Source organism: Balaenoptera physalus (genome assembly GCF_965194825.1).
Source record: "Balaenoptera physalus genome assembly, chromosome: 3".
Lineage (NCBI taxonomy): Eukaryota > Metazoa > Chordata > Mammalia > Artiodactyla > Balaenopteridae > Balaenoptera > Balaenoptera physalus.
Window position 1 is genome coordinate 1,845,691 of NC_138890.1, and position 23,925 is coordinate 1,869,615.

General features: G+C 59.2%; 1 protein-coding gene across 1 annotated transcript; it reads left to right on the forward strand.

Annotated features, from left to right (window-relative positions):
* Positions 1-408: 408 nt before the first annotated feature.
* ATP8B3 (ATPase phospholipid transporting 8B3) lies at positions 409-20,028 on the forward strand. Its single transcript, XM_082455281.1, has 26 exons — positions 409-591; positions 1,071-1,162; positions 1,577-1,690; positions 2,672-2,770; positions 3,098-3,159; positions 3,581-3,653; positions 3,762-3,832; positions 4,226-4,308; positions 6,137-6,295; positions 6,729-6,817; positions 7,338-7,528; positions 7,656-7,864; positions 8,982-9,254; positions 9,616-9,804; positions 9,886-9,998; positions 11,565-11,729; positions 11,834-11,945; positions 12,832-12,907; positions 13,132-13,252; positions 13,537-13,909; positions 14,011-14,234; positions 16,585-16,668; positions 16,814-17,053; positions 17,227-17,365; positions 17,618-17,745; positions 19,025-20,028. Exons 1-26 carry the CDS (start codon positions 543-545, stop codon positions 19,925-19,927), a joined length of 4,431 nt encoding a protein of 1,476 aa, XP_082311407.1. The 5' UTR covers positions 409-542; the 3' UTR covers positions 19,928-20,028.
* The last annotated feature ends 3,897 nt before the right edge of the window (positions 20,029-23,925 follow it).

Genomic DNA, 23,925 nt, shown 5'->3' on the forward strand with positions numbered 1-23,925 from the left:
GCTGGGGGTGCGAGTCATCTGGGGAGCTGCCAAGGGCATCGAAGGACTAGGACTGACCATGAACTAGCTGGTGGGAAGGCTCCGGGCTCTGTGGAGGGCTGGTGGTCCCTGCCCCAACACCACACTCAGACCTCTCAGCCCCTTGGTCCTCAAACACACTTCGAGACATGATGGAGAGCCCTGAGGCCCCATTTAGTCTGTCAACAAACTGACTGAGCACCTGACCAGGCTGGGCATCGTGTGCCGTGTGGGGATTGGGGCAGGAGGGGCAGCAGGGGGGCCCGGGAGGATGTGCGTGCGATCGGCCCCGGAGAGGTGATGGGGGCCGACCATGGGGGGCCATGGGGGGCCGTGGGGGTGGGGAGCAGCGGCCGGGTGACCGGCTGTAACGGGGAAGGACTCACAGCTGGTGACTGGACCTCCAGAGCCTGGGGAGGGGACAGCAGATGGATGTGGGAAGTGACATCAAAGAAGGTGGAGTGGTGGGCACTGTCCGGCCGCCAGTGTGACCTCAGGCCCCTCTCCTCGACAGCCCCACCAGCATGGGCAGCCTCGCGTACCGAGAAGACCTTGAGGAGGAGAAGAACTCAGGTGCGTGTCTGGCCAAGAGCGGGTGCAGGGCTGGGGGTAGAGTGAGGGGGTGCCAGGGGGACCCCTACAAGGGGCGTTAGAGTGCAGTGACTGAAGTGGGGAGACGGGAGGCCCAGCGCGGGGTTCTCAGTGGGTTACAAAGAGTTCAAAACCCTATCACTGAAAGGTGGACTCAGGATTTGTGGGCCTGTGAGCCCAGAACTATCTGGGCAGGGAGTGGAGCCTCGGACACCTCGGCGCCCGTCCCTGGGCCTCAGTTTACCCCTCTGTAGAAGGACTGTGCGTGAGTGGGTCTCCCAGGGCCTAGGGATTGGCTCAAGGGGAGCCGGATGCTCAGATCCACCTGGGCTCCCCGAGCGCCTACTGTTGTGCAGGGGCCGCGTGGGCCCTCTCATCTGTTTACCGGCTGGATCCCCGGGGGGGCCCCTTAGCCTTCCTCCGGGGTGTCGTTAGCCCGTGTTTGTCCTCTCGGGCCTCAGAGTTCACCTGGGAGGTGCAAGCCAACAACCGGTCCTACAACAACCAGTTCAAGGAGAAGGTCTTCCTGTGCTGGCAGAGGAAGAAGTACAAGGTGGGCAGGCCCAGCCCCCCACGGCACAGGCCTCCCCCGTCCCCACCCCCACCCCACCCCCACGGGCCTTCGGGACCTGCCACCCAAGCTCTGCACGCTGGGTCAGTCCACTTAGTCCTGAGGACCGTAGCGCCGCCCTCGCCGAGTTGTGGGGTCCGGTGCTGGCGCTTCGCGTGTCTCCTCCGCCCTAAATAAGTTACTAGGAAACCTTCACGGTACAGCGTGTCCATCGGGCTCTACCAGAAACCCCCTGCCTGCGTCTCACGCGGGGAGTCCTGGGGTCACAGCTTGGCTCACTGGGTCTGCACCCACGCTGGTCGTGGCCCGAGGGAAGGGGGAGGCCGGGTGGGGCTGGGTGGGAACCTGGGCCCTCCTGGGCAGCGCCCCCATGCCGGCTGCCGGCTCTCGTCCCAGAGGAACGTCATCCACACGGCCAAGTACAACGTCTTCTCCTTCCTGCCCTTGAACCTGTACGAGCAGTTCCACCGCATGTCCAACCTCTACTTCCTTCTCATCATCATCCTCCAGGTGGGGCGGGTGGGGCAGCCCCAGGGGTCAGCGCCTGTGCCCACTCCACTCCTTCTACCTGCTCAAGCCACCTCCTCCAGGAAGCCCTCCCTTCCCACCTTCCCACGTGGCTCTGTAGACCCAGGGTGGTCCTACCCCGTGTTTGTCTGTGTGGCTGGTGGGTCAGTGTCCGGCCCCCCTCACACTGGGAGCACCCTCATGGCTGGGTCCCCACTGCCCAGCCCAGGGCCTGGCACACAGGAGGCGCTCAATATATGTTGGATGCCGAGGGTGCATGGGTGGCCCCTCCAGGTCTGAGGAGGCCTCCTGACCCGTTTGGCCCCAGCAGGCTGAGCTGATCCCAGAGGGCCAGGAGGAAGGATCAGGTTCTTGGGACCCGCCGGGTCACTTCCTGGCATCAGGCCGGTCATGGGTGGAGATGGGTGAGGGATGGGCAGTTTCCAGAGCACCCCAACCGCACCCAGTTTCTCATTCTGTTCTGAGTGAAATGAGACACTGCTTTTATCCGTTGATCCGATAAACTTTTATTGAGCACCTACTGTGTGCAGGTCCTATTGTGGGTACTGGGGACCCAGCAGTGGCCCTAACACCTGTCTTCAGGTGGCCCAGGGAGTGTGGGAGGGGACTGTCATTAAACCACATGGTGGGGACCAGTGATGGGGACAGGGACCCCCCCCCCCGAGACTGGTCTAGGGGCCACTCGGAGCTCAGACCTGAGGGTTACAGGGAGGGGAGCCAGAGAGAGCCAAGGCCCTGAGGAGGGAACAAGCTTGGGGTTGGGAAGGCTTCCTGGAGGAGAGAACATAGGAGCGGGGCGTGGAGGGGAGAGGAGAAGGCATTGCTGGGGAGGAGGTCTGGGTAGGGAGAGGGACTGAGGTCGGAACACACGATGCCGGGTTGGGCTGCTGGGCGTGTGGGCGGGGGCAGGGCAGGGGCACCCAGGACGGTGGGCCAGCGTGACTCCCCCCACTCCTGTGTCAGGGCATCCCCGAGATCTCCACGCTGCCCTGGTTCACTCTGTTCGCCCCGCTTGTCGGCCTCCTCACCATCCGGGCCACCCGAGACCTGGTGGATGACATTGTGAGTGGGGCGGGGGCAGGCGGGGCCTCAGGACTCCTGGGCACGGCGGGAGGAAGGTCGGCCCGGGCAGCCCCGGTGGGCTGCAGCGTCCATCGTGCCTTGTGGCCACGAGGGGCAGGGGCCGATGAGGTTACCTTGGTGTCAACGTGGGCGGCAGAGGCAGGAAACTGCCCTCCTTCTGCCGCTGCCCCCGCCCTCCTGAGGGCAGGGTCGCTGGACGGACACAGCAGGGTGTGGGCTTGCTAGTGGGGCACCTGAGTCTGTACAGTCACCTGGGCGGCGTGGGGAGCAGCGCCATCGCTCTGACCTACGTCCCTGTCGGCCCAGGGGCGACACAGGAGCGACAGGAACGTCAACAACAGGCCATGCCAGATCCTGATGGGGAAGAGGTGAGGCCGTGGCAGCCGGGCACAGGGTCCATCCCCGGGCGGGGGCACCCCAGCACAGAGGGGGATGGATGGACACCCAGGGAGGGGTGCCCGCAAGATGGTCCAGCACCTTCCATGCTCCCGGACGTCCCGGTTGGGTCTGACGGCGGGGTGGGGGTGGGGGGGCAACCCAGACCAGCACTTATTAGGCGCCTGCTGTCTACCAGGCCTGGGGTGGGCCCTGTGAAGGGGCAGAGGCTGAAGACCCAAGTGTTCACCCCCGTGGAGCTGAGCGTTCTGCCCAAGGGGAGGGCGGGAAGGTCTGAAGGGGCTTGGAACCTGGGAGGAGGGGGCGGTCAAGGCTGAGCCCCCAGGGCAGGTGGGTGGGGGCTGGGAGGACCCCCCTCCCCCGCCTTGACCCCTGCCGCCCGCACCCACGCAGCTTCCTGTGGAGAAAGTGGAAGAATCTGTGTGTAGGAGACGTGGTCTGTCTGCACAAAGACAGCATCGTCCCGGTGAGCTGGCGGGCTCCAGGGGTCACGGCCGCCCCCCACCTGTCTTCCTACCCCCCCACCCCCCGCCCCGTGCAACACCGTCTCCTCCCACCCCGCTCCCCACCCCAGGCCGACTTGGTCTTGCTGGCCAGCACGGAGCCCAGCAGCTTGTGCTACGTAGAGACGGCTGACATCGACGGGTGAGACCAGGTCATCACTAGGGCTTTCAAGGGCCTGGGGGCTGCTTTCCCAGCCCACTTGGATATTGTGGTCCTTTGCCCTGGGAGCATGGATGGGGGGGGCGCCTGCGAACCAGCAGGGGCAATAAGATGCACCAGTATTTCTGGAAGCCCCACTGGGTGCCAGGTGCCAAAGCAAAAAGGCCTAGGGTTTGGCCTCAGCCCGTTGGCAAACGCGCTGTGTGACCTTGGGCAAGGCCCTCTCCCTCTCTGGGCCTCAGCCTTGTGCTTGGCAGCTGGTGCACAATGGGTGCTCGGGGAAAATGCTGGAGGGGCTCTGGAAGGAGGCTGGGGACGACTTGCCCGGGCACTGTCTGTCCCCACCTTTCACCTCACTCCACTTCCCGTCACCAGGGAGACCAACTTGAAGTTCAGGCAGGCCCCGACGATCACCCACCACGAGCTGACCAGTATAAGGAAGATGGCGTCCTTCCAAGGTGGGAGCTGGCAGAGCCATCCACCCGCTCTGGGCCCTGTCTGCCCCCCTGAGCGGTGGGAGCACAGGTTTCCCACTTGCTGGGGTGGCGGATGGTAATGGGGTGCAGTGGGGTGTGTTGGGTGGCTTCTGGCCTCCAGATGGGCACAGCCAGTTCTCCTGCGTTTTCCCTTGTCTCGTTTATGCCCAGACCATTGGGATTGGGATAGCTTTTAAGAGACGGGGTTATTCCAGGCCCATAATCAAATCCCTTAAATTGATGCAACAGTGGAGGCATTTTCTGTTGTTATTACGAAATGTGCTGGGCGTTTTATCAAGTGATACATTTTATTTTTAGCACACTTCAAAGCAAACGCTTTCGGTTGTTTATGCAAAAAGGCAGCCTGTGGGAATTCCCTGGTGGTCCAGTGGTTAGGACTTGGCGCTTTCAGTGCCCGGGCCCGGGTTCAATCCCTGGTCGGGGAACTAAGATCCCGCAAGCTGCGTGGCATGGCCAGGAAAAAGAAAAAAGACAGCCTGTGTACACTGGCTAGCAATTCACCTGCATGGTGGGAGAGGCCCATGGGAACAGGGAACCATCCTCCACCTCCAAGTTTCTTATTTTCCACCAGGAAAGTATGACATTTCACACCGTTTCACACTAGGGATCCAGTTACTGTTTGCCAGGACCCAGCGAGGGGATACATTTTAAAAATGATTGTCATTTTTATCATTATTCCCCTGTCATGTTGCAGAGGCAAGTTACTCTAATTGGTTCTGGAGCAGACCAGGACCCTTCTCTCCAACCACAGCCCCTCTGCTCCCAACATCCAAACACTGGTTGCATGTCTGCTCATGAATCTGGGGAAAGGCCTTCCCATCCCGATGGCTCTCTCTGGGTCCCGACCTGGCCCAGCTGCCCCAGAATTCCTGCAAGGCGTGGCCCCATTTGCCAGAGAAGGGGACCGAGGTGCAGATGGGTGGCGAGTGGCGTGGGCTTGCCCTGTGGCTCCTCCGTAGTCCTTTGCCCTTCCCCACCCACCCAGACAGCTTTCATTTCTACGTTCAGGACAAACTCAGGCTCTGCACCCTGAGAAGGAAGGGGTGGAGCAGGTGAGGGTCATTCAGGAGCAGCCCCATGGCCCCCAGCCGACTCCCTTCTGGGGTCCCAGCCCCTACCCCGCCAGATGCTGCCAGGGGCCAGCCTTTGCATCCTGGGTGGGTTTTGTCAAACGCGAGTGAGGCCGGTGGTAGCACTTTCTCAGGGTGATGGGGGAAAGGCCCTCCCCTACCGCCTGCTGGGGAACTCTACGCTGTACCCTGCATTTGGCCCCTGTGGTTTAGGGTGCTGGATGGGGGCATCCCTTCCTTCCTTCCCGCCTCACACATTTATTGAGCACTTACTGTGTGCCAGGTGCTGGGCTGGGCCCTGGGGTCCCCAGCTCAACCGAGACAAGGCTGGCGCCTGCACTCAGGAACCTCACAGACATTAATATCTGGTGACATCCCAGGATTGTAACCACGAGGAGGGGGCTTAATCGGGGGAGGTACCTGATCTGGCTGGAGGATCAAGGAGAGCTTCCCTGAGGAGGTATGAGTGCAACCACAGGGGATAGGACACACAAAGGTCCTGAGGCCGGGAATGGCCAGCTTTGGAGCATCCAGGAGGAGGCCGTGTGGTGGGGGTGGGGGTGTCAGCAGGTCAGGTTTGGGGCAGGGCAGGGCCTGTGAGGGTGGCCCCGGCCGGAGGATGACAGGAACATTCCCTGAGTCCCCCCCGACCCCACATTGGAGAGGGGTGGCTGAGCCCAGCTATGCCCGAGACCCCCTGACCGCTGGCTCGCCCCCAGGCAGAGTGGTGTGTGAGGAACCCAACAGCCGGATGCACCACTTTGTGGGGTGCCTGGAGTGGAAGGGCAAGAAATACCCCCTGGATAGCGGCAACACCCTCCTGCGCGGCTGCAAGATCCGGAACACGGACACCTGCTATGGACTGGTCATCTACGCCGGTACAGCCACTCCGGGGACCCCGGGGCGTGCGCCGTCCAGGTCAGGGGTGGGTGGGTGAGAACCCTGAAGTCAGTGGCAAGAAGTCACATGGCCAGGCGTGGCCGCTGCGTGTCTGCTGCTGTGTGATGAGGGGCTCCTGGCGTGCTTTCTCCGCACGCTCAGTTCTGAAACTGTGGAAATGGACAAGTTGAGCCGGCACCTTTGTTTTGACTGGGAAAAATGGGGTGCTTGTAGTAGACGGAAGGATGGGTGGCTGGGCAGGTGGATGGTTGGGTGGGGGGATGACCCAACCTCCACCCAAGAGGGATGTAGGACGGGTGGATGGGCGAGTAGATGGAAGAGTGGATGGATAAATGGATGGATGGATGGACAGATGGATGCATGGACAGATGGATGCATGGACAGATGGATGGATGGATGGAAACCTTGCAGGTTTTGACACAAAGATCATGAAGAACTGTGGCAAGATCCATCTGAAGAGAACCAAGATAGACCATCTGATGAACAGACTGGTGGTCCTGGTGAGCTTCCCAGAGCCCCTGCCCTGGGTGGGGGGACACGGAGGAGGGGAAGGAGAGGGCCCTACCCCATATACAGAAGCCCCGGCTGTCATCTTCCAGGCCTCAGTTTCCCTCCTCTGCCAAATATGCAGCCTGATCCTACGGACAGGTCTTCGGGCCAGAGAATGTTTTCTTAAAATGACCGTTTGGGGAAAAAAAAAAAAAAAAGTTTTTATAAAATAATATTTGATCCTGACGTTTTCCAAACCCACAGGAGATAATAAAATGCTCACCTATCCTCCACGGACGTTTAACAATCCTTAATTTTTTGCCTAACCAGCTTTACCTTTTTAAAAGTTATCGAAATAATAATTTAAAAAATAGCAGCCGCGAAGCCCGGCGGGGGGGCATCCCCTCTCTGTGCTTGTTCGTTCACACTGAGCGCGCGCGTGTCCGCGTGGGCGCGTCCCCGGGGTGTCTCGTTGCCGCCCGGGCCCCCTCACGCTGCGCCCCAACGCCCCCCCCCCCATCCGCCGCGCAGATCTTTCTGTCCATGGTGGTAATCTCCGCGGTCCTGACCTTGGGCTTCCGGTACAAGGTGAGGGAGTTCAAGGCCAAGCACCACTACGTGTCTGCCCAGCACGTGCGCAGCGAGGCCACCCAGACCTTCTTCATCTTCTGGGGCTTCCTCGTCCTGCTCAGCGTCATGGTGCCCATGGCCATGTTCATCCTGTGAGCCCCGGGGCCGCCGCGCCCCGCCCTCTGCTGAGCCGGGAGGGAGGGGCAGGAGGGCGAGCCGGCCCGCGGGCTGGGCAGTGACCCCGCGTGCGCGCGTGTGCACGCGCGCTTGGGTCCGCAGGGCCGAGTTCATCCACCTGGGGAACAGCATCTTCATCAACTGGGATGAGCGCATGTACTACGAGCCCCAGGACTTGCCCGCCAAAGCGCGAAGCACCAGCCTCAACGACCTGCTGGGCCAGGTGGAGTACATCTTCTCCGACAAGACGGGAACGCTCACACAGAACGTCATGACCTTCAAGAAGTGCTGCATCAACGGCGTTATCTACGGTGGGGCCCCGCCCCGCCCGGCCGCCTTCCCCGGCCCACCAGCCCTCCGCCGCCGCCACTGGGACCCGCCACACGGGGCCGCCCCCGTCCTGAGACCTCCGTGGGTGCTGCCCGCACCCAGCATCCCACCCAGATTGGTGCCCCAGAACCGTTGCCAAAGGGCTTCTCACTTGGGGGTCGGCAAGCTATTCCTGTAAAGGACCCAGGACAAGTCAGTATCTTTGGCCGCTGGGACAGCCCCCTCTCTGTCCTGGGAAAGCAGCCGCCTCTGGCAGGGACGACAAATTTTGAATTTCATAGCATTTCCACGTGTCAGATAAGATAATATTCCTCTTTCAATTTTCTCCCAACTATCTAGAAATGCGAAGAACATTCTTAGCTTCGCAGGCCACACAGAAACTGGTGCAGGGGGAGTCTAGTTTATAACTAGCGGACACGGTGTAGACCGGGAGCCACAGAGGACCCCACTGGGCAGTCGCCAGCATGACAAATAGACCTGGGCCCACGCGCTCGGGTAGATGCCACCTGACCCTCAGCCAGGCTCTTGGGGTGATGGGGGGCACTGGGGCCTGTGCTGAGCGGCACCAACCCCAGGCTGGGTCCTCTGATGATTCTAGAAGTGCTTCGGACCCGGGTTTTCATGTGAAATCACCCGATTTTTCAAAGCAGGTAGCCAAGTCCAAATTTTAAAAGGACACCAGGGACATCCCTGATGGTCCAGTGGTTAAGACTCTGCACTTCCACTGCAGGGGGCACAGGTTCGATCCCTGGTCGGGGAACTAAGATCCCGCATGCTGCACAGCATGGCAGGGGAGGAAAAAAAAAAAAGAAAAAAAAAGACACCATGAGGAAGTCAAACTAAAACATGTTCCACAGGGCTGAGCCCCACTCTGGGACGCCCTCCCAGGGCCCCTGGGACACGGGGCTGCATCCTTTGCCTCCTCCGGGCAGAAGCTGAGGCTGGGGCCTTTGGCTGCTTGGGGCGTTGGGTCCAGAGCGCAGGCCTGGCTGGTCCAGCTGCATCCGGCGTCCCCAGGAGGCTCAGACCGGGGAGGGGACGCTGTGGGACCCCATGCAGGGCCCGGGAGCTGAGGCCTGAAGCAGGGTCTTTCCCCAGGCTCAGAGGAAGAGGACACCCTACTCAAGGTGAGCCCGGCCGCCCTGAAGCCCCAGATGGTGGGGGCACGGACAGGGACCCACCCAGGGCTGGCCTGTCCCCCCACTGCCCCCCAGGAGGACCCCTACCTCTGGAACAAGTTTGCCGACGGGAAGCTGCACTTCCGCAACGCGGAGCTCCTGCAGGCTGTGCGGGCCAACCAGGACCCGAGGGTGCGCGAGTTCTGGCGCGTCCTGGCCATCTGCCACACGGTGATGGTGCAGAAGAAGAACAGTGAGCCTGCCCCCGGGCTGCCTCCGCCCTGACCTCCTGAGACACTCTCCCGCCCAACTCCCGGGGCCCTCTCAGCCGGGTTAGAGGGTGCGCAGGCCCCTGGCCCGAGCCCCAACCTTTTCCGCAGAGAGTGTCCGGGCCTGTCATCGCGCAGGGAGGAGGAGGTCATGGACATTGGGAGCCAAGCTTAGAGGTTGTGCCGGCGCAAGAGACCGTCATCCCGCAAATACCTGACGGGCACCTCCTGTGTCCATTTTCTCCCTGTGCTAAGGCCGCGCAGATGGGTGGGTGGTGGGTCACTGATGGAGGGCAGGCTCTCAGCCCCCTCCCCCTCCTCCACCCCACCCCCTTCCCGGGCCAGACCAGCTGTTGTACCAGGCAGCTTCCCCAGACGAGGAGGCGCTGGTCACGGCGGCCCGGAATTTCGGCTACGTGTTCCTGGCACGCACGCAGAACAGCATCACTGTGATGGAGCTGGGAGAGGAGCGGGTGTACCAGGTCCTGGCCATGATGGACTTCAACAGCGTGCGCAAGCGGATGTCTGTGCTGGGTGAGCCCCCGTGGCTCCAGGTGGGGTGGGGGGAGGCGGGGAGGGGAGCGTGTGTGGGCAGCCAGGGCTCTTCCTCCACAGTCCGCAACCCCGAGGGCTCCATCTACCTCTACACCAAAGGGGCTGACACGGTCATCTATGAGCGCCTGCAGAAGAAAGGCCTGATGGAGCGGACCACGGAGGAGGCCTTGGCCGTGAGTCCCTGTGGGAAGGGAGGGTGGAGGGGCAGGGTCAAGGGCACAGGGACAGGAGGAGAAGGGCAGGAAAGGAGAGTGTGCAGAGAAATGGCCTCAGGTACCCAGGGCGGCCATGTACAGTTGATCAGGTTGTGCACTGTTCTGCCCAACACACACACACACACACACACACACACACACACACACACACACGCTGGAGAGGGAGCCAAACTCCAAGCTGCACCTGCCCAAAGGGAACATCTTTTTCTCAGTCACACAAGGACACCCTGTGGTTGGGCTTTTGCTCTGGTTGCTACCCCCCTACCCCAGCCAGGCCTAGGTTTCAGGACATGCTCAGCCTTCTCTGCCCCAAAACTTTTGTCTCCGTGGGTGAAGCCCAAACGCCTTGGCCCAGCTTTCCAGGCTGTGTCTTTCTGTGTTCTGCTGTCCTGTCTAGCCTGGCCCCTCCTTGCTCTCGAGGTGTTCCCCGGAACCCCAGTTTCTGGCTTGCAGTTTCCTCCATGCTCAGGTGTTGCCTCAGGACCTTTGCACATGCTATTCCCTCTGCTAGGAATGCCTTCCTCCACTCTGGCGCTCAGTTAGTATCCTTTGGTCCTCAAGGTTCAGCCTTAGGTCCCCACCTCCAGGGAGCTGTTCCCGCGCCAACCCTGACATGGGGCTGTCCTGTCGTGCTGGCCCAGCCCTGACCCTGCAGGTCCCCAGCCTCACCCAGCACAGGGGCCAGCGGGGCTGTTTGTGCAAAGAAATGTCCTGTGTCCCTCCACACGGGGGCCTCCCAGACTGCCCTGTTCTACCTCTGCCGGGGGTGGGGGGGTGGGGAGCAGGCATCTGGTTTGTGACCCAGAACTGAGGAAGTGCAGTCAGAACCATGACCCAGAGCCCAGGAGCTCAGCAAGACGGCTTGGCTTAACCGCCTATGGAGCGGATGGGGAAACTGAGGCACGAGAGGAGCACAGGCCTGTCTGGAGCTCCTGACCTGTCCAAGCTCGGCCGCTCAAGCCCACCTCCAGTCAGGAACAGAAGCAAGACCCGGGGCAACAAGCAAAAAGCCTGGGGGAGGGTTGGGGCGTAGGAGGGAAGGAAGGAGTCACGATGGGACCCCCTGGGACAAGCGAGCTCTGGGTCTTCCCTGGGGTCTAGAGACAGAGTCCCCAGGATCCTTCCGGTTCCACCCACCCCAGAGGCCTCAGCTCCTTGAAAAATGAGGCAGAGGGAGGGGTCTGGGTCTGGGGGAGCCCTGACGGCAGAGGGTTCTGGCAGGGCTGCACCGAGTGTCTTGCAGAATAGTTAGAATTTGCCTCACAAAGCAGGGGGAATGGCAGGTTCGAGGTCTGGGGGCAAAACAGAGCTGGGCATCTTCAGGGGGGTGGGGTGCGGGCTGAGACAGAGCGGGTGTGGAGCAGGGGCGGCACGTGGTCCCAGCTCCCCCTGCCCGGGAAGGCAGACTGTGGGTGGCGGGTAGGTTGGGTGACACCAGGCAGAGAGAGAGGGCTGGAGGGGTGCCCGGGTGAGGGGGCAGGGGTTGGCGGGGGTGGCAGCGCCACCTGCCCACCCGGGGCCCAGTCCTTCGCCGAGCAGACCCTGCGGACACTGTGCGTGGCCTGCAAGGAGGTGGACGAAGACATGTACGAAGAGTGGCGCCAGCGGCACCAGGAAGCCAGCGTCCTGCTGCAGAACCGTGCCCACGCCCTGCACCAGGTGTATGAGGAGATGGAGCAGAACCTCCAGGTGGGTGGAGCTCAGGGGGAGGGGCGCCCGCACCCCAGCTCCAGCCCCTCAGCCCCACCAGGGAGCTGGGTCCCTGCTCAGTCTGTCCCCACGCCCACCTCCAGCTGCTGGGAGCCACAGCCATCGAGGACAGGCTCCAGGACGGTGTCCTCGACACCATCAAGTGTCTCAAGCAGGGGAACATCAAAGTGTGGGTTCTCACAGGGGACAAGCAAGGTGGGTCCCAGGGCGGCCACCCCCAACATGGGGAGAAGGGAGGCGCGGGGAGAGCTCACCCCTGCCCAGGCACCACTGTCGGCCCATCCCTCTTGTCTGAGTTCAGCATTGCCCTCCACCTTGTCCCTGGGAAGGGAGGACCGGGAACAATGGACTGGGGTCCCCTGGGCGCCTCCCTCGGGTGGGCCGCTGCCATGCTGAGCGTCCCCTTGGGGTTTGGCCCCCTGGCAGCGCCATGCAGTGGGGCCCTCATTACCCCTGCCTCACAGATGGCCCAGCGGGGCTCAGAGAGCATGGGCACCTGCCGAGGTTGCCCAGCCACCCAGGAGCCAAGCTGGAATGGAGCCTCAGGTCCTGTGGCCGTGGAGCTCTGACTCCACCCTGCTGAAGCTTCTTTGGGGACCCACTGGGCATGGGTGCCCGCAGGGCTGCAGTAGAACTTCTGTGGGCAGGAGGCACGTACACACAAAATATTTAGAATGACGTTTAACAGCTGTGCTGGTGTAAAGACAAATATCCAGGCTGGATTTTTATATTCATTTTTTTCCCGCTTCTTTATTTTTTTTAAACAAATTAATTCATTTTTGTGGGTTCCTAGAAGTGCCCTGAGGCCCTAAGCATGATATGTCTAACGATCCCTTGGCCCTGGCCCCAGACCCACCTCCCACTGGCAGCCCAGCTCCAGCCAGGCGAGTGGAATGGAGCCCCCTCTGCTCAGAGCTGCAACCAAAGTCTCAGGGCTGACTCTCATTGGCTGGTCTGGTCACATGCCCTCCTCCAAACCAATTGCTGTGGCCAGGGGGAGGGGCATGCTGCTCTGATGTGCAGAGTGGGCGTGGCCCCCAGGCAGGGGTCCGTGGAGGGGCTGAGCTGGGCTGGTTTGCAGAGACAGCGGTGAACATCGGCTTTGCCTGCCAGCTGCTCTCGGAGAACATGATCATTCTGGAGGAGAAGGAGATTGTGTACGAAGTGGGGGTTGGGTGGTTGGGTGGATGAGCCTGTGTTGGGGGGGGTCAGGGTGGGGGCAGGGCACCCATGGCCCAGGCGTGGCTCTGGGGTCTGCAGAATGCCCTCAGCCTCTGCCTGGTGGGGGGCTCCCAGAGGGGGAAACCAAGGCACAGCTGGAGAGTGGGTAGAAGGAAGCCTGTGTGGCTGGTGTGGCTGAGCCCCTGCTGGACCCCTGCAGGCGGATCCTGGAGGTCTACTGGGAGAGCAACAATAGCCTGCAGGGTGGCAAGAAGGGCCACCTGAAGAAACAGCTCCCCCTGCAGGTCAAAATGGCCTTGGTCATTAACGGGGAGTTCCTGGTCAGTGTCAGCCCAGGGCGGGCGGCAGGGCCCTGGTACCTGGGAGGGGGTTGGGAGGAGCCGCGGTCTGGGGCTGGGGACGGCCTCCACCAAAAGGCCCCCAGATGTGGTGTTGGACCAGCCAAGGCGAAGGGCCTGAAGTGTCACACCGAGAGACGGTTCTCAGCAGGGCGAGAGCAAGGGAGGGACGCAGTCAGGTCCAGCCGGGAGGAGGGCCCAGTCGGGGCGTTCCTGGAGGGGAGGGGTGCAGCTGAGTGACGCGCCCCCTGTCCCCCGCGGGCCAGGACCAGCTGCTGCTCTCCCTGCGCAAGGAGCCCCGGGCCCTGGTCCAGAACGTGAGCTTGGATGAGGAGGAGCCCAGAGAGGAGAGGGCGGACTTCCTGCAGGCCAGGCGCCTGTCCCTGATGTGGCGGGTCCTTGGGATCCAGCTGTGGAACACGGGGCTGGCACCGCAGGACAAGGGCTACAAAGCCCTTGAGAGCGCCGAGGTGCAACGGGAGCGGGCCTTCGTGGAGCTGGCCTCCCGGTGCCAAGCGGTCATCTGCTGCCGGGTGACGCCCAAGCAGAAGGCCTTGATCGTGGCACTGGTCAAGAAATACCAGGACGTGGTGACCCTGGCCATCGGGGACGGGGCCAATGACGTCAGCATGATCAAGAGTGGGTGGCGGGCAGCAGCGCGGGGGGAGGCCGGCGGCCGGCAGCAGTTGGGGGTGGTAGCTGAGGGGCCCAGGGCCGACAGGCTGCGTGTGCCCCTGCAGCTGCGGATATTGGCGTGGGGCTGGCGGGTCAGGAGGGCATGCAGGCGGTGCAGAACAGCGACTATGTGCTGGCCCAGTTCTGCTTCCTGCGGCGGCTGCTGCTGGTGCATGGCCGTTGGTCCTACATGCGCGTCTGCAAGTTCCTGCGCTACTTTATCTACAAGACGCTGGCCAGCATGATGGTCCAGATCTGGTTCGCTTTCTACAGCGGCTTCACTGCCCAGGTGCGCTGGAGGGAACTCCCCTCTTGGGGTGGGAGGGGGGCGAGGGGGGGGCGCTCTGGGATTGTCGTGTCCTTCCCACAGCCTCCAGGAAGGCAGCAGGCAGGCTCAGACTCTGGGGTCCTCACGGGGCAGAACTTGCCTGAAGTCACAGAGCAACACAGACTTTTATTTGGCTGCATTCATAGAGGTGTAGATTCCAGATGAAGGGAAGGGATGGTTCCATGCCCAGCTCAGTGCCAAGCATTTTCAGGGATATTTGGCAAATTTGAGCTTTGGAGCAAGGGCAGGACAGGTGCTCCAAATGTACATCCTTCAAGGGGAGAGAACGAGAGCTTGAACTTGAGAGAGGATAAGACTATGGGGGCTGGGTCCCTAACTTCAAGACTCTCGACAGTATCATGGTGAACACTAGCTGTGCTCTCCAGAGCGTTAGAGGAGTTGTAGGGCAGTGATGTCCCCTGTGTGTAAGGAAATTGTCTGAAGATAGACGACTGTGAGAGGGAATGAGCTTCCCGTCACTAATGCCCAGGCATTAGAGAGAGAGCTTTACAGCAGCACCCCTCATAAATATATATATTTTTGTTTTACTTTTTATTTCTAGATATTTTCTTCTTTTAGATGCTGCTATAAATGGAATTGTTTCCTTAATTCACTTTTGAGATTGCTTATTGCTGGTGTATAGAAACAGTTTTTTGTGTGTGTTGATCTGTGTGCCCTTCCACTTTGTTGAATTTGTTTATTGGCTCTAGTAGCTTTCCTGTGAATCCTTTGGGATTTTCTGCATATAGATCCTGTCCTCTGCAAACAGAGATAGTTTTACCTCTCCCTTTCCAATTTGGATACTTTTTATTTCTTTTTCCTGACTAATTGCTCTGGCTAGGACTTCCAGTGCAATGTTGAATTGCCATGGTGAAAGCAGGCACCTTTGTCTTGTTCCTGATCTTAGAGGGGACAGTGTCCAGTCTTTCTGTATTTGTTAATTGGAATTCTTCCATGGGAAGAACTGTTCCTTCTCCCCTATTTATTTATTCAATTATTTATTCCCATCAGTGTGGACTCGTGGGTGTTTATTTTATTCTATGCTTTGTTGCTCAAGTTGTCCCCGATTTGCCCCTTTGTCACGTGCCTGCTCTTCTCCAAGTACATCCTCACTTCCTGGTGCTACAAGAGGTTCCAGGCCCATTTTGTCTTTTCCGTGCCCCAACCCTGGAATGAGCCATTCCCATATGGAGCCCTGGTTCTCTTCACCAGAGAATGGTAGTTAGACACCAAGATCCAAGTGCTTAGTGTGGTCATTGCTACTGGGATGCCATTACCCTCTCAGTAGACAGAGCTAGGAAATGCACACATATTAACCCATGTTTAGATGCAAATCTATATCGCTATCTGCACCTATCCATCTATCTATTTTTGTGTATGTGAGTTCACACCGATACCTCTGATTCCTGACCCACAGAACAAAGCTCAGCTTAGCCTTTTCCTTTTACTGCTTTGTGACTCTTATCTCCAATGGTGAGAAACTTGATTCTGGTCAAAAGTTTGATCGTTACTTATTTGCTCAATCCCAGAATGCATATAAAGTGGTGAAACTGATATTCTTTTAACTAGTCTGGATTCATGCATTCGGGAAGGGAGCTGGGCTATTTGTCTGTCAGGTCTCTTCCAACTCTCCTACCCATCAGTGATTTCCTAAGTCGAAAATGATCTAAAAACACACTCTCTAGCCGTTTTCCCTCCTGTAGCTTTTCATTGAAGTCATCCACTTAGAACAGGCTCAAAGGTGCTGCTTTAAAAGAATTAGACCATGCTTTTTCTCTCTGCCTTTTTTTTTTTTTAATAACTTATTTATTTATTTAGTTTTGGCTGTGTTGGGTCTTCGTTTCTGTGCGAGGGCTTTCTCCAGTTGCGGCGAGTGGGCGCCACTCTTCATCGCGGTGCACGGGCCTCTCACTGTCACGGCCTCTCCCGTTGCGGAGCACAGGCTCCAGACGCGCAGGCTCAGTAGTTGTGGCTCACGGGCCTAGTTGCTCCGCGGCATGTGGGTTCTTCCCAGACCAGGGCTCTCACCCGTGTCCCCTGCATTGGCAGGCAGATTCTTAACCACTGCGCCACCAGGGAAGCCCCTCTCTGCCTTTTATCTTTCAGTCTTTATCGTTTAATGTGGCGCTGATCTTAGCCCCAATCTTGCTTGCAACTTGACTTTCGAAGTCACCTGGAATCCTCTCCAGGTGCCGACCTAGCTTGGGTGGGTTTCCTCAGGTAAAGGCTGGTTTCTGTTTCTGGCCATTTGGCTCTGAAGGCTCACCTCATTCTCCCTCCCCTCTCCCCCTCTCCCCCACCCCACACCCAGCCTCTGTATGAAGGCTGGTTCCTGGCGCTCTTCAACCTGCTATACACCACCCTCCCGGTTCTCTACATTGGGCTCTTCGAGCAGGTGAGCAGCTGCATGTCTTGCCTCCTGCTTCCCTGTAGACGCTCCTGTCTCTGCCCCACCTTCTCCTCCCGGGGGACTGGGGTGGGGTGGGGGACGTCCCCACCCGGTCCCTAGAGAGCCGGCTTCCCCACTGCAAACTCAACAGGACGTGAGCGCCGAGCGGAGCCTGGAGTTGCCCGAGCTGTATATGGCGGGCCAGAAGGACGAGCTCTTCAACTACTGGGTCTTTCTCCAAGCCATCGCCCACGGCACGGCCACGTCCCTGGTCAACTTCTTCATGACCCTGTGGATCAGCCGGGACTCAGCTGGGCCTGTCAGCTTCAGTGACTATCAGTCTTTCGCGGTGATCGTGGCCCTGTCGGGACTGCTGTCCATCACCATGGAGGTAGGCATGGCCGCCTGCCCACCCCACCCCCGGGGACCTCAGACAGGCACTGAGGTCTCCCCGCTCAGTGACCTGCCCCTTCACGGGCCCCAGGGGCCGGGCCGCCACCCTCCCCACGGAGAGCCACCCCGGGGTTCCTGGCCCCCCTGCCTTAACGCCCCCTCCCTGTTTAGATCATCCTCATCACCAAGTACTGGACCGTCCTGTCTGTGCTGGCCATTTTCTTCAGCCTCGGCTTCTACGCGGTCATGACCTGGCTCACCCAGAGCATCTGGCTCTTCAAAGTCTCCCCCAAGACCTTCCCATTTCTGTGTGAGCCCCCAGCAGGGACGGGGCAGTGGGGGGGGACCCCAGTCGGCGCACCCTCTCTGAACCTCGGTCTCCTTGGCCATACAGATGGGGGTGTGTGTGTGCAGGGGATGTCGGTGTCTTTTGGGAATTTTCACAAAGGCATCCCTGGGGTAAAGGGAGGGGAAGGAGATGGGGCGTTGGGGGGTGAGGGGCACCAAGCAGGCCCTGGGGTGGCTACACCCCAGGCCATTCATGACCCTGCCCTGTCACCAGACGCTGACCTCAGCGTGCTGTCCCAGCCCCCCATCCTGCTGGTGATCCTGCTGAACGTGTCACTGAACACCCTGCCCGTGCTGGCCTTCCGCATCATTTACCAAGCCCTCCAGAAGCCAGGGCCCAAGGTGAGGGGCGGGGGTACCCACCGCATATGTGGGACCCCAGCAGCTGGAGCCTGAGCTGGGAGCCGGGGACTCGACAGAGACGCAGAGCTGGGGGTACAAGGATGGAGACCAGACACCTGCCCAGTGCCCCCAGGGGGCCCAAAGGACAGGCCTCAGGGCCCCAGAGGGGAGGCCGCACTTCCTGGGGAGGAAGCAGTGGAAGCACGCAAAAGGCCAGTGCTGGTGCTGTCAGACTTCCGCCAGGAAGTAACTAGGGCTTGGGGGTCGAGGTGACAGGAGTGACTTGGAAATGGGGCAGGCGAAAGGGGGACTTAGGAGTAACCCCAGTGTTCGTCGGCAGATGATGGATAAACAAAATGTGATATAGACATACAGAAGAATACTAGTCTTAAAAAGGAAGGAGGTTCTGACACCTACTACGATGTGGATGAACCTTGAGGACATGATGCTCAGTGAAATAAACCAGACACAGAAGGACAAATACTGTCTGATTCCACTCACAGGGGGTCCCCAGAGGAGTCACATCCATAGAGACAGGGAGTAGATGGTGGGGGCCAGGGCCTGGGGGAGGGGTGGGGAGTCAGTGTTTCTTGGGGACAGAGCTTCAGTTTGGGAAGATGAGAAAGTTCTGGAGATGATGGTGGGGATGGTTGCACGACAATGTGAATGGACTTAATGCCACTGAGCTGTGCACTTAAAAATGGTTGAAATGGTACATTTTATGTTATGTGTATTTTACCACAATGAAAAATGGTGGAGGAGAGGACTCACTGGCTCATGGAATCAGAATCTAGAAGGATGGGTCTCAGCTGGGCTGGGCCCCAGAATTGACTGGAATGGTGGACTAGGACATGGCCACAAACCTGCCACCTTCAGCCACACAGGCTGGACATAGGGCTGCCCCAGACTCTGATTGGCTGATCCAAAGTCAGGTCCTAGGGAAGGAATCTGATGGGCTGGTCCAAAGTCAGGTCCCACGGGACTTCCCCTGGGGGTCCAGTGGTTAGAACTCTGCACTTCCATGGCAAGGGGCACGGGTTCGATCCCTAGCTGGGGAACTAGGATTCCACATGCTGCGCGGTGTGGCCGATAAAAAAGAAAAAGAAAAAAGTCAGGTCCCATGGAGGACTCCAGTTGGGTCAACTTGGGTAGGAAAGAGCCTGGCCAATCAATGGTGGCCAAGGGCTCTGATTGGCCCCCACTGGAGGGGCAGGTGACCCGAAAGCAGTCAACATGGCTTGGGAGCCTGATGACTCCTGCTTTCCCCTTTGCTCTGTAGGAGGAGGAGGAGAAGACCACAAGTGAGGAGATCATTACCGTGGAGCCCATACCCCATGTCCTCCGGGAGGCACGGACCCGGCGCTCCAGCTATGCCTTCTCCCACCGGGAGGGCTATGCGGACCTCATCACGCAGGGCACAATTCTGCGGAGGTCACCAGGGGTCAACAGCGACATGCTGGTTGATCACACGAGGCCACCCGATGAACTGCCCTCGAGCATGGGGGAGTCCTCCTGGTACCCCAGGAAGATGTCGTTCCTGGGGAGGAACAGGCGCCAGCACCAGGGGAAGGTGTCCTCCGAGGATGTGCAGCCTGCCTCTGAGGTGAGCTCATCCGTGCCTGTAGATGGGCAGTCCTCTCCTTATCAGGAGAGCCAGCACTCTCTCACCAAAAACCGGCTGTCCGGGTCTCTCCAGGAGAAGCTGCCGAAGAGGCAGGAGAGGTCACTGTCATATGAGCCGTGGCCATATACTCCCGAGAGTCTGCCACCAACCAAGGAGACACCGCTATCAGCGGAGGAGAGCCAGATGACATCTTCTGAGAGCCAGATGCTGTCTTCAAGCCAGCTGTCTTTGAAGAGCCAGTCAGCACACTTGCAGGAGAAGACATCCCTCTGGAAGATCCGGAAACTGTCCTGGAAGAACTGGCCATACACCTGGCAAAAAGAGCCCGGGCCCCCCAAGGAGGGGACGGTGCCAGTTTCCAACTCGAACCTCACTGCTCTGATGGAAACTCCGCCACCAACTGCGAGAGGATCATCCACCAGCGAGCAGCCGATGGAGGTGGAGCCCTCACCTGTGGAGAGGCAACCGTCACCCATGGAGTGGCTGCCAGGGCCCAGCGAGAGTCAAACTCCACCTGATCTGGCAGGGCTGCCGCCCTCGCCTGAGGAACAGCAGTGACTGCCCAGGCTTAGTAAGTGTCACCCGGCATCACGAGGCCTTCCCCCAAAGACAGGGGCTCCACCTGCTCTTCTTTCTCTAATAAACCACGGTCTGTCTGACCCCAGGTCTCCTTGAGGCTCTCTCTTCCTATACTTCTTTTTGTGATGTCCCACGGAATAGTTCTTTTCTGGTTTTAAAAATCAAAACACTGACCTCTAGTGGCCTGATGGGGGATTTGCAGGGAAAGCTGGGTTTCTTTGGGTTTTTTTCTTTACCCTGGGGTAGATAATGTGGATAAAAGCTTTATTACTCTCAGAAGGGAGAAAGGTGCTGAGCAGACTCTGCTTACCAGCCCTGGCTTCCTGCCTGCAGCCTGCTGGCCTGTCTCAGGGCAGTTTATAAGGTCCAGTCCTGACACCACCCAGCCTTTTCCTCCACCGGGCTGCCCTGGTTTCTTCTCAAACCACCTTACACTTTAGGCTCCAGAAGGCAGTGGTCAGTGACACCTCAGAAGCAGAGCCCAGCAAGATCCTGAGGCTCAGGTGGCCCAAAGGCCCCGTGGAGGGTGGAGCCCTGTGGGAGCGGGGGCTCAGGGAGGGCTGAGTTCAGAGCGGAGAGGGGTGGGCTGGGAGAGGCCCGCTTCCACTTTCCCTCGTCCCCTTCCTCCTTCATGGAGGGTGAGCCCCATGCCTCCCCCTCCTGCACCAGCCCCTCCCCCCCATTCAGCAAAGGCACAAGCCCAGGTGAGTGACTAGAAAATAATTTATTGGAGGGAAACAAAACAACAAATCCAGCACAGCAATGGTTCACAACGATGACGATATATTTTTTTAAACTTTTAAGCCTGTCGCCTGAGGATAGGGTGGAGGGGGCCTCCGTTCCCTCTAGCCCTGGGGGTTCGGGGGAGGACTTTGGATGACCCAAATCGTGTGTCCCCTGAAAGCAGCCCTAGTGTCCAGTTGTGATTACACACTCAGGGCCACGTGGCCTCTTGGGCCCCCTCACCCCTGGTGGAGACAATCCCCCCAAACACCAGCCCTTGGGGGGGCCTGCCAGGGATACAAGAGGAGCCCAGGGAGCTGATGGGCTGGTGTGGCTGAAACTGCTTTGGGCCAAGAATGTGAGTGGCCCCAGTTCCATCCGGTGCAGGGGCCCCGGAACACGCCCCACACCCCCCACCCTCATTGCAGGTGGGTTGAACCTGCGCCCCCAGGCCCAGCCCTCCAAACTTGGGCCTTCTGTCCTTCAGGGTGTGAGGGAACCCCTTTGGCCACCCAAACCCACCTTACCTGGGGTCTGTCCTGGAAAGTGGGCTCTCCCCTGGTGGGAGCATGGGCCCCGTGGCAGAAGAGTCACAGTCCGGGAGACTGTCCCAGAGGCCCCTTTAATGATTTTTTGGGGGGCCCCTTTGTTCTCTGGGTGCCAGTGGGGGCTGGGAGGGAGGGCTCCACAGGTGTGCACCTCCTACCTCCCAGGCCAGACAGAAAGGTGAAGGCCAGGCCTGAGGGGGCTGGGGCGTCTGGGTGGAGCCCGGGCAGGTGCCTGCCTTGGGGGTTGTCTCAGGAGGGCCCTTCAGATCTGGGGAAGTTGGGGTACACCCCGTCCCCCACAAACCTAGGCGACAAGACTCGAATTGGCTGATTGTCTGTCTCCTCTGAACAAGACACTTGGGAATTCATGCTAACGTGAGACCGACCGGGCGGGGGGCCCGAGGTGGCAGTGACGCCCACTGGTGCCCCAGGACCAGAACCCGGAGGGACTCTGGCGCCAGGAGCTGGAGGCCCCACCACTGGCCGCCTTCCTTCTCCACCTGAGGCCCGTCCACCCACCGCCGGCTGGACACAGATCCTTGGAAAGGGGGGATATTAACACAGAGCAGCGCCGAAGAGCACCGAACAGCACCGACTGGGGCATGAAACACAAGATGCGACACGGAATCCCCGGGGCTCCGGCCCCGCGGCCCCGCCCCACCCCCACCCTTCCACCTAGTACATTATCTTCAAGAAAAAGTACATTAGTCATGCATCAAATCAAATTCCATTGCGTCTTTTTTTTTTCATTTTTCTTCCTTTTTTTTTTTCTTAAATTACATTTGAACACAGAACACATAGAATAATAAATACTCTTATAAGACATGACTCCAAAAAACGAGAAACAGAACACGCCAGAGAACAGAAAGGTATCCAACGCTCTCTCTCTCCTCTCTTTCCTAAAGGACTCATTGAAATAAGAAATCTGTAAACGCCGCCGTCCTTACTCGTGCGCTCCCAGACTCTCTCTCGCTCACGCTCCCCCGGCCCTTTGCCTCTGACCACCCAGCTTCCCCTGCCCTGACATTCAACGCGTCTCCCACGGAGCTCACCAAAAGAAATGACATACCATCGTCTGCAAAATTATAATTTAACAGTATAAAGCTTCAAGTCACGTATTCCAAAAACTAGCTAAGGATTTTTTTTTTAATCACATAAACTATACATTAAATATCTTGAGGTATTTCAGAGAAAATTGTCAAAGGCTCGAAGGAGCTGTGCTGGAGGTGTCATTCCCTGTGTGGAGAATGGTCTTTGGTATGTGACAACCAGCTGGGTGTTGGGGCGAGCGGGGCTGGGGGGCTGGCCAAGCGGGGAGGGGGGCGTCAGAAGGGAGATGGTGTGTGTGCACGTGCATGCGTGCGTGTGCGCATGTGTAATAGGAGGGTGTTTGAAAGGGACGCAGGAGTCAGGGACGCTTCTGTGACCGGTGTCACTGGGGCTTGAGGGATCCCATCACCAGAAAGGTCCCATGTCCATTCCTAAGTGTCCAACAGGGGACAAACCCAGGCCCTGGCCTCTGACCCTTGGGTCTTGAATGCAGGACCAGCAAGTGACTTAACCAGCAGAGAAGCCCCGTCCCCAGAAAGCAGGTGCTCTCTCAAGTGGGGCCCATGTGTTCATGGCAGGCTGAGGGAGGGGCCGTGTCCACGCAGACCCCAGCTCCCAGCCCCCAGTGTGGTGGGACCAGTGTGTGCACAGGAGTGTGTACGTGTGTCTGGGGGGAGGGGTTGGTTGCTGAGCGGGAACGGGGACCCTTAGGATTCTGCCCCAACACCCAAAGGTTCTAGAAGCATCACTCAGATCCGGTTGCTTGAAAAGCGGGGAGAATAGCGAGTCGATAAGGACAAGAGAGCATCTCACACACGTCTTTGGTTCAAGAAAAAGGCACTCATCGACCTCACCACCCTCTCCCTCCCTCCCTCTCCCTCTCCCTCTCTCTCTCTCTGTCTCTCTCTCTCTCTCTGTCTCTCTTTCTCTCTCTCTCTCTCTGCTCTCTCTGGTGGTGGACAGGTGGCACCTGGGGGGCAGGGCCCAAAGCAGACCCTCGCCCACACCTGGTCCCCAGGCAAGGGAATCCTAGCATCCAGCACAAGTCCTTGGGGGAAATCTTTGGTATCAGGCGTGATTTTTCCAATCACAGACATGAACATTTGAGTGAGGTAGCCTTAACCTGGGGAGGAGGAGGGGCATTTCATTAGAAATGTCTCTTGCATTCTCAAAGGGGAGGGGTGTGGCCACCTCCCTGGGAGGCGGTGGTCAGGGGGTGGGAGGCGGTTTGGTGGGGAGAGGTTCCTTCTAGCCTCCAGCTCTTGAGCCCTGGGCGGGGGAGCAGGCTCTTGGGACCCAGCTGCCGGCCAGTCCTGGAGGTCACCTGGAGAGGGCGAGCAGGGGAGGTTGGGGGGAGGGGGGCGTGCTCATCTTCATTTCTGACCCTTCCTTCCCCTTTGTCTTTTTTTTTTTTTTTTTTTTTGGCAAAAATCAGAGCAAGCAGATTCCACCTTGTTCATCATCTTCTTTCTCTCTTTGGAGAAAAAGCAGCAGCAGTACAGGCTCACCCCTGCGCCCCTGCAGGCCCAGCGCCGCTCCCCCGAGCGCTGGGAGGTGGGGGGAGTTCCGGGGGAGTTCCGTGACGCCGCGACCCCAGCGCGCAGAGGCTCAGGTGCGCCCCTGCTCTCCCGGGGCCCGTTTCTCCGTGGAATCTGG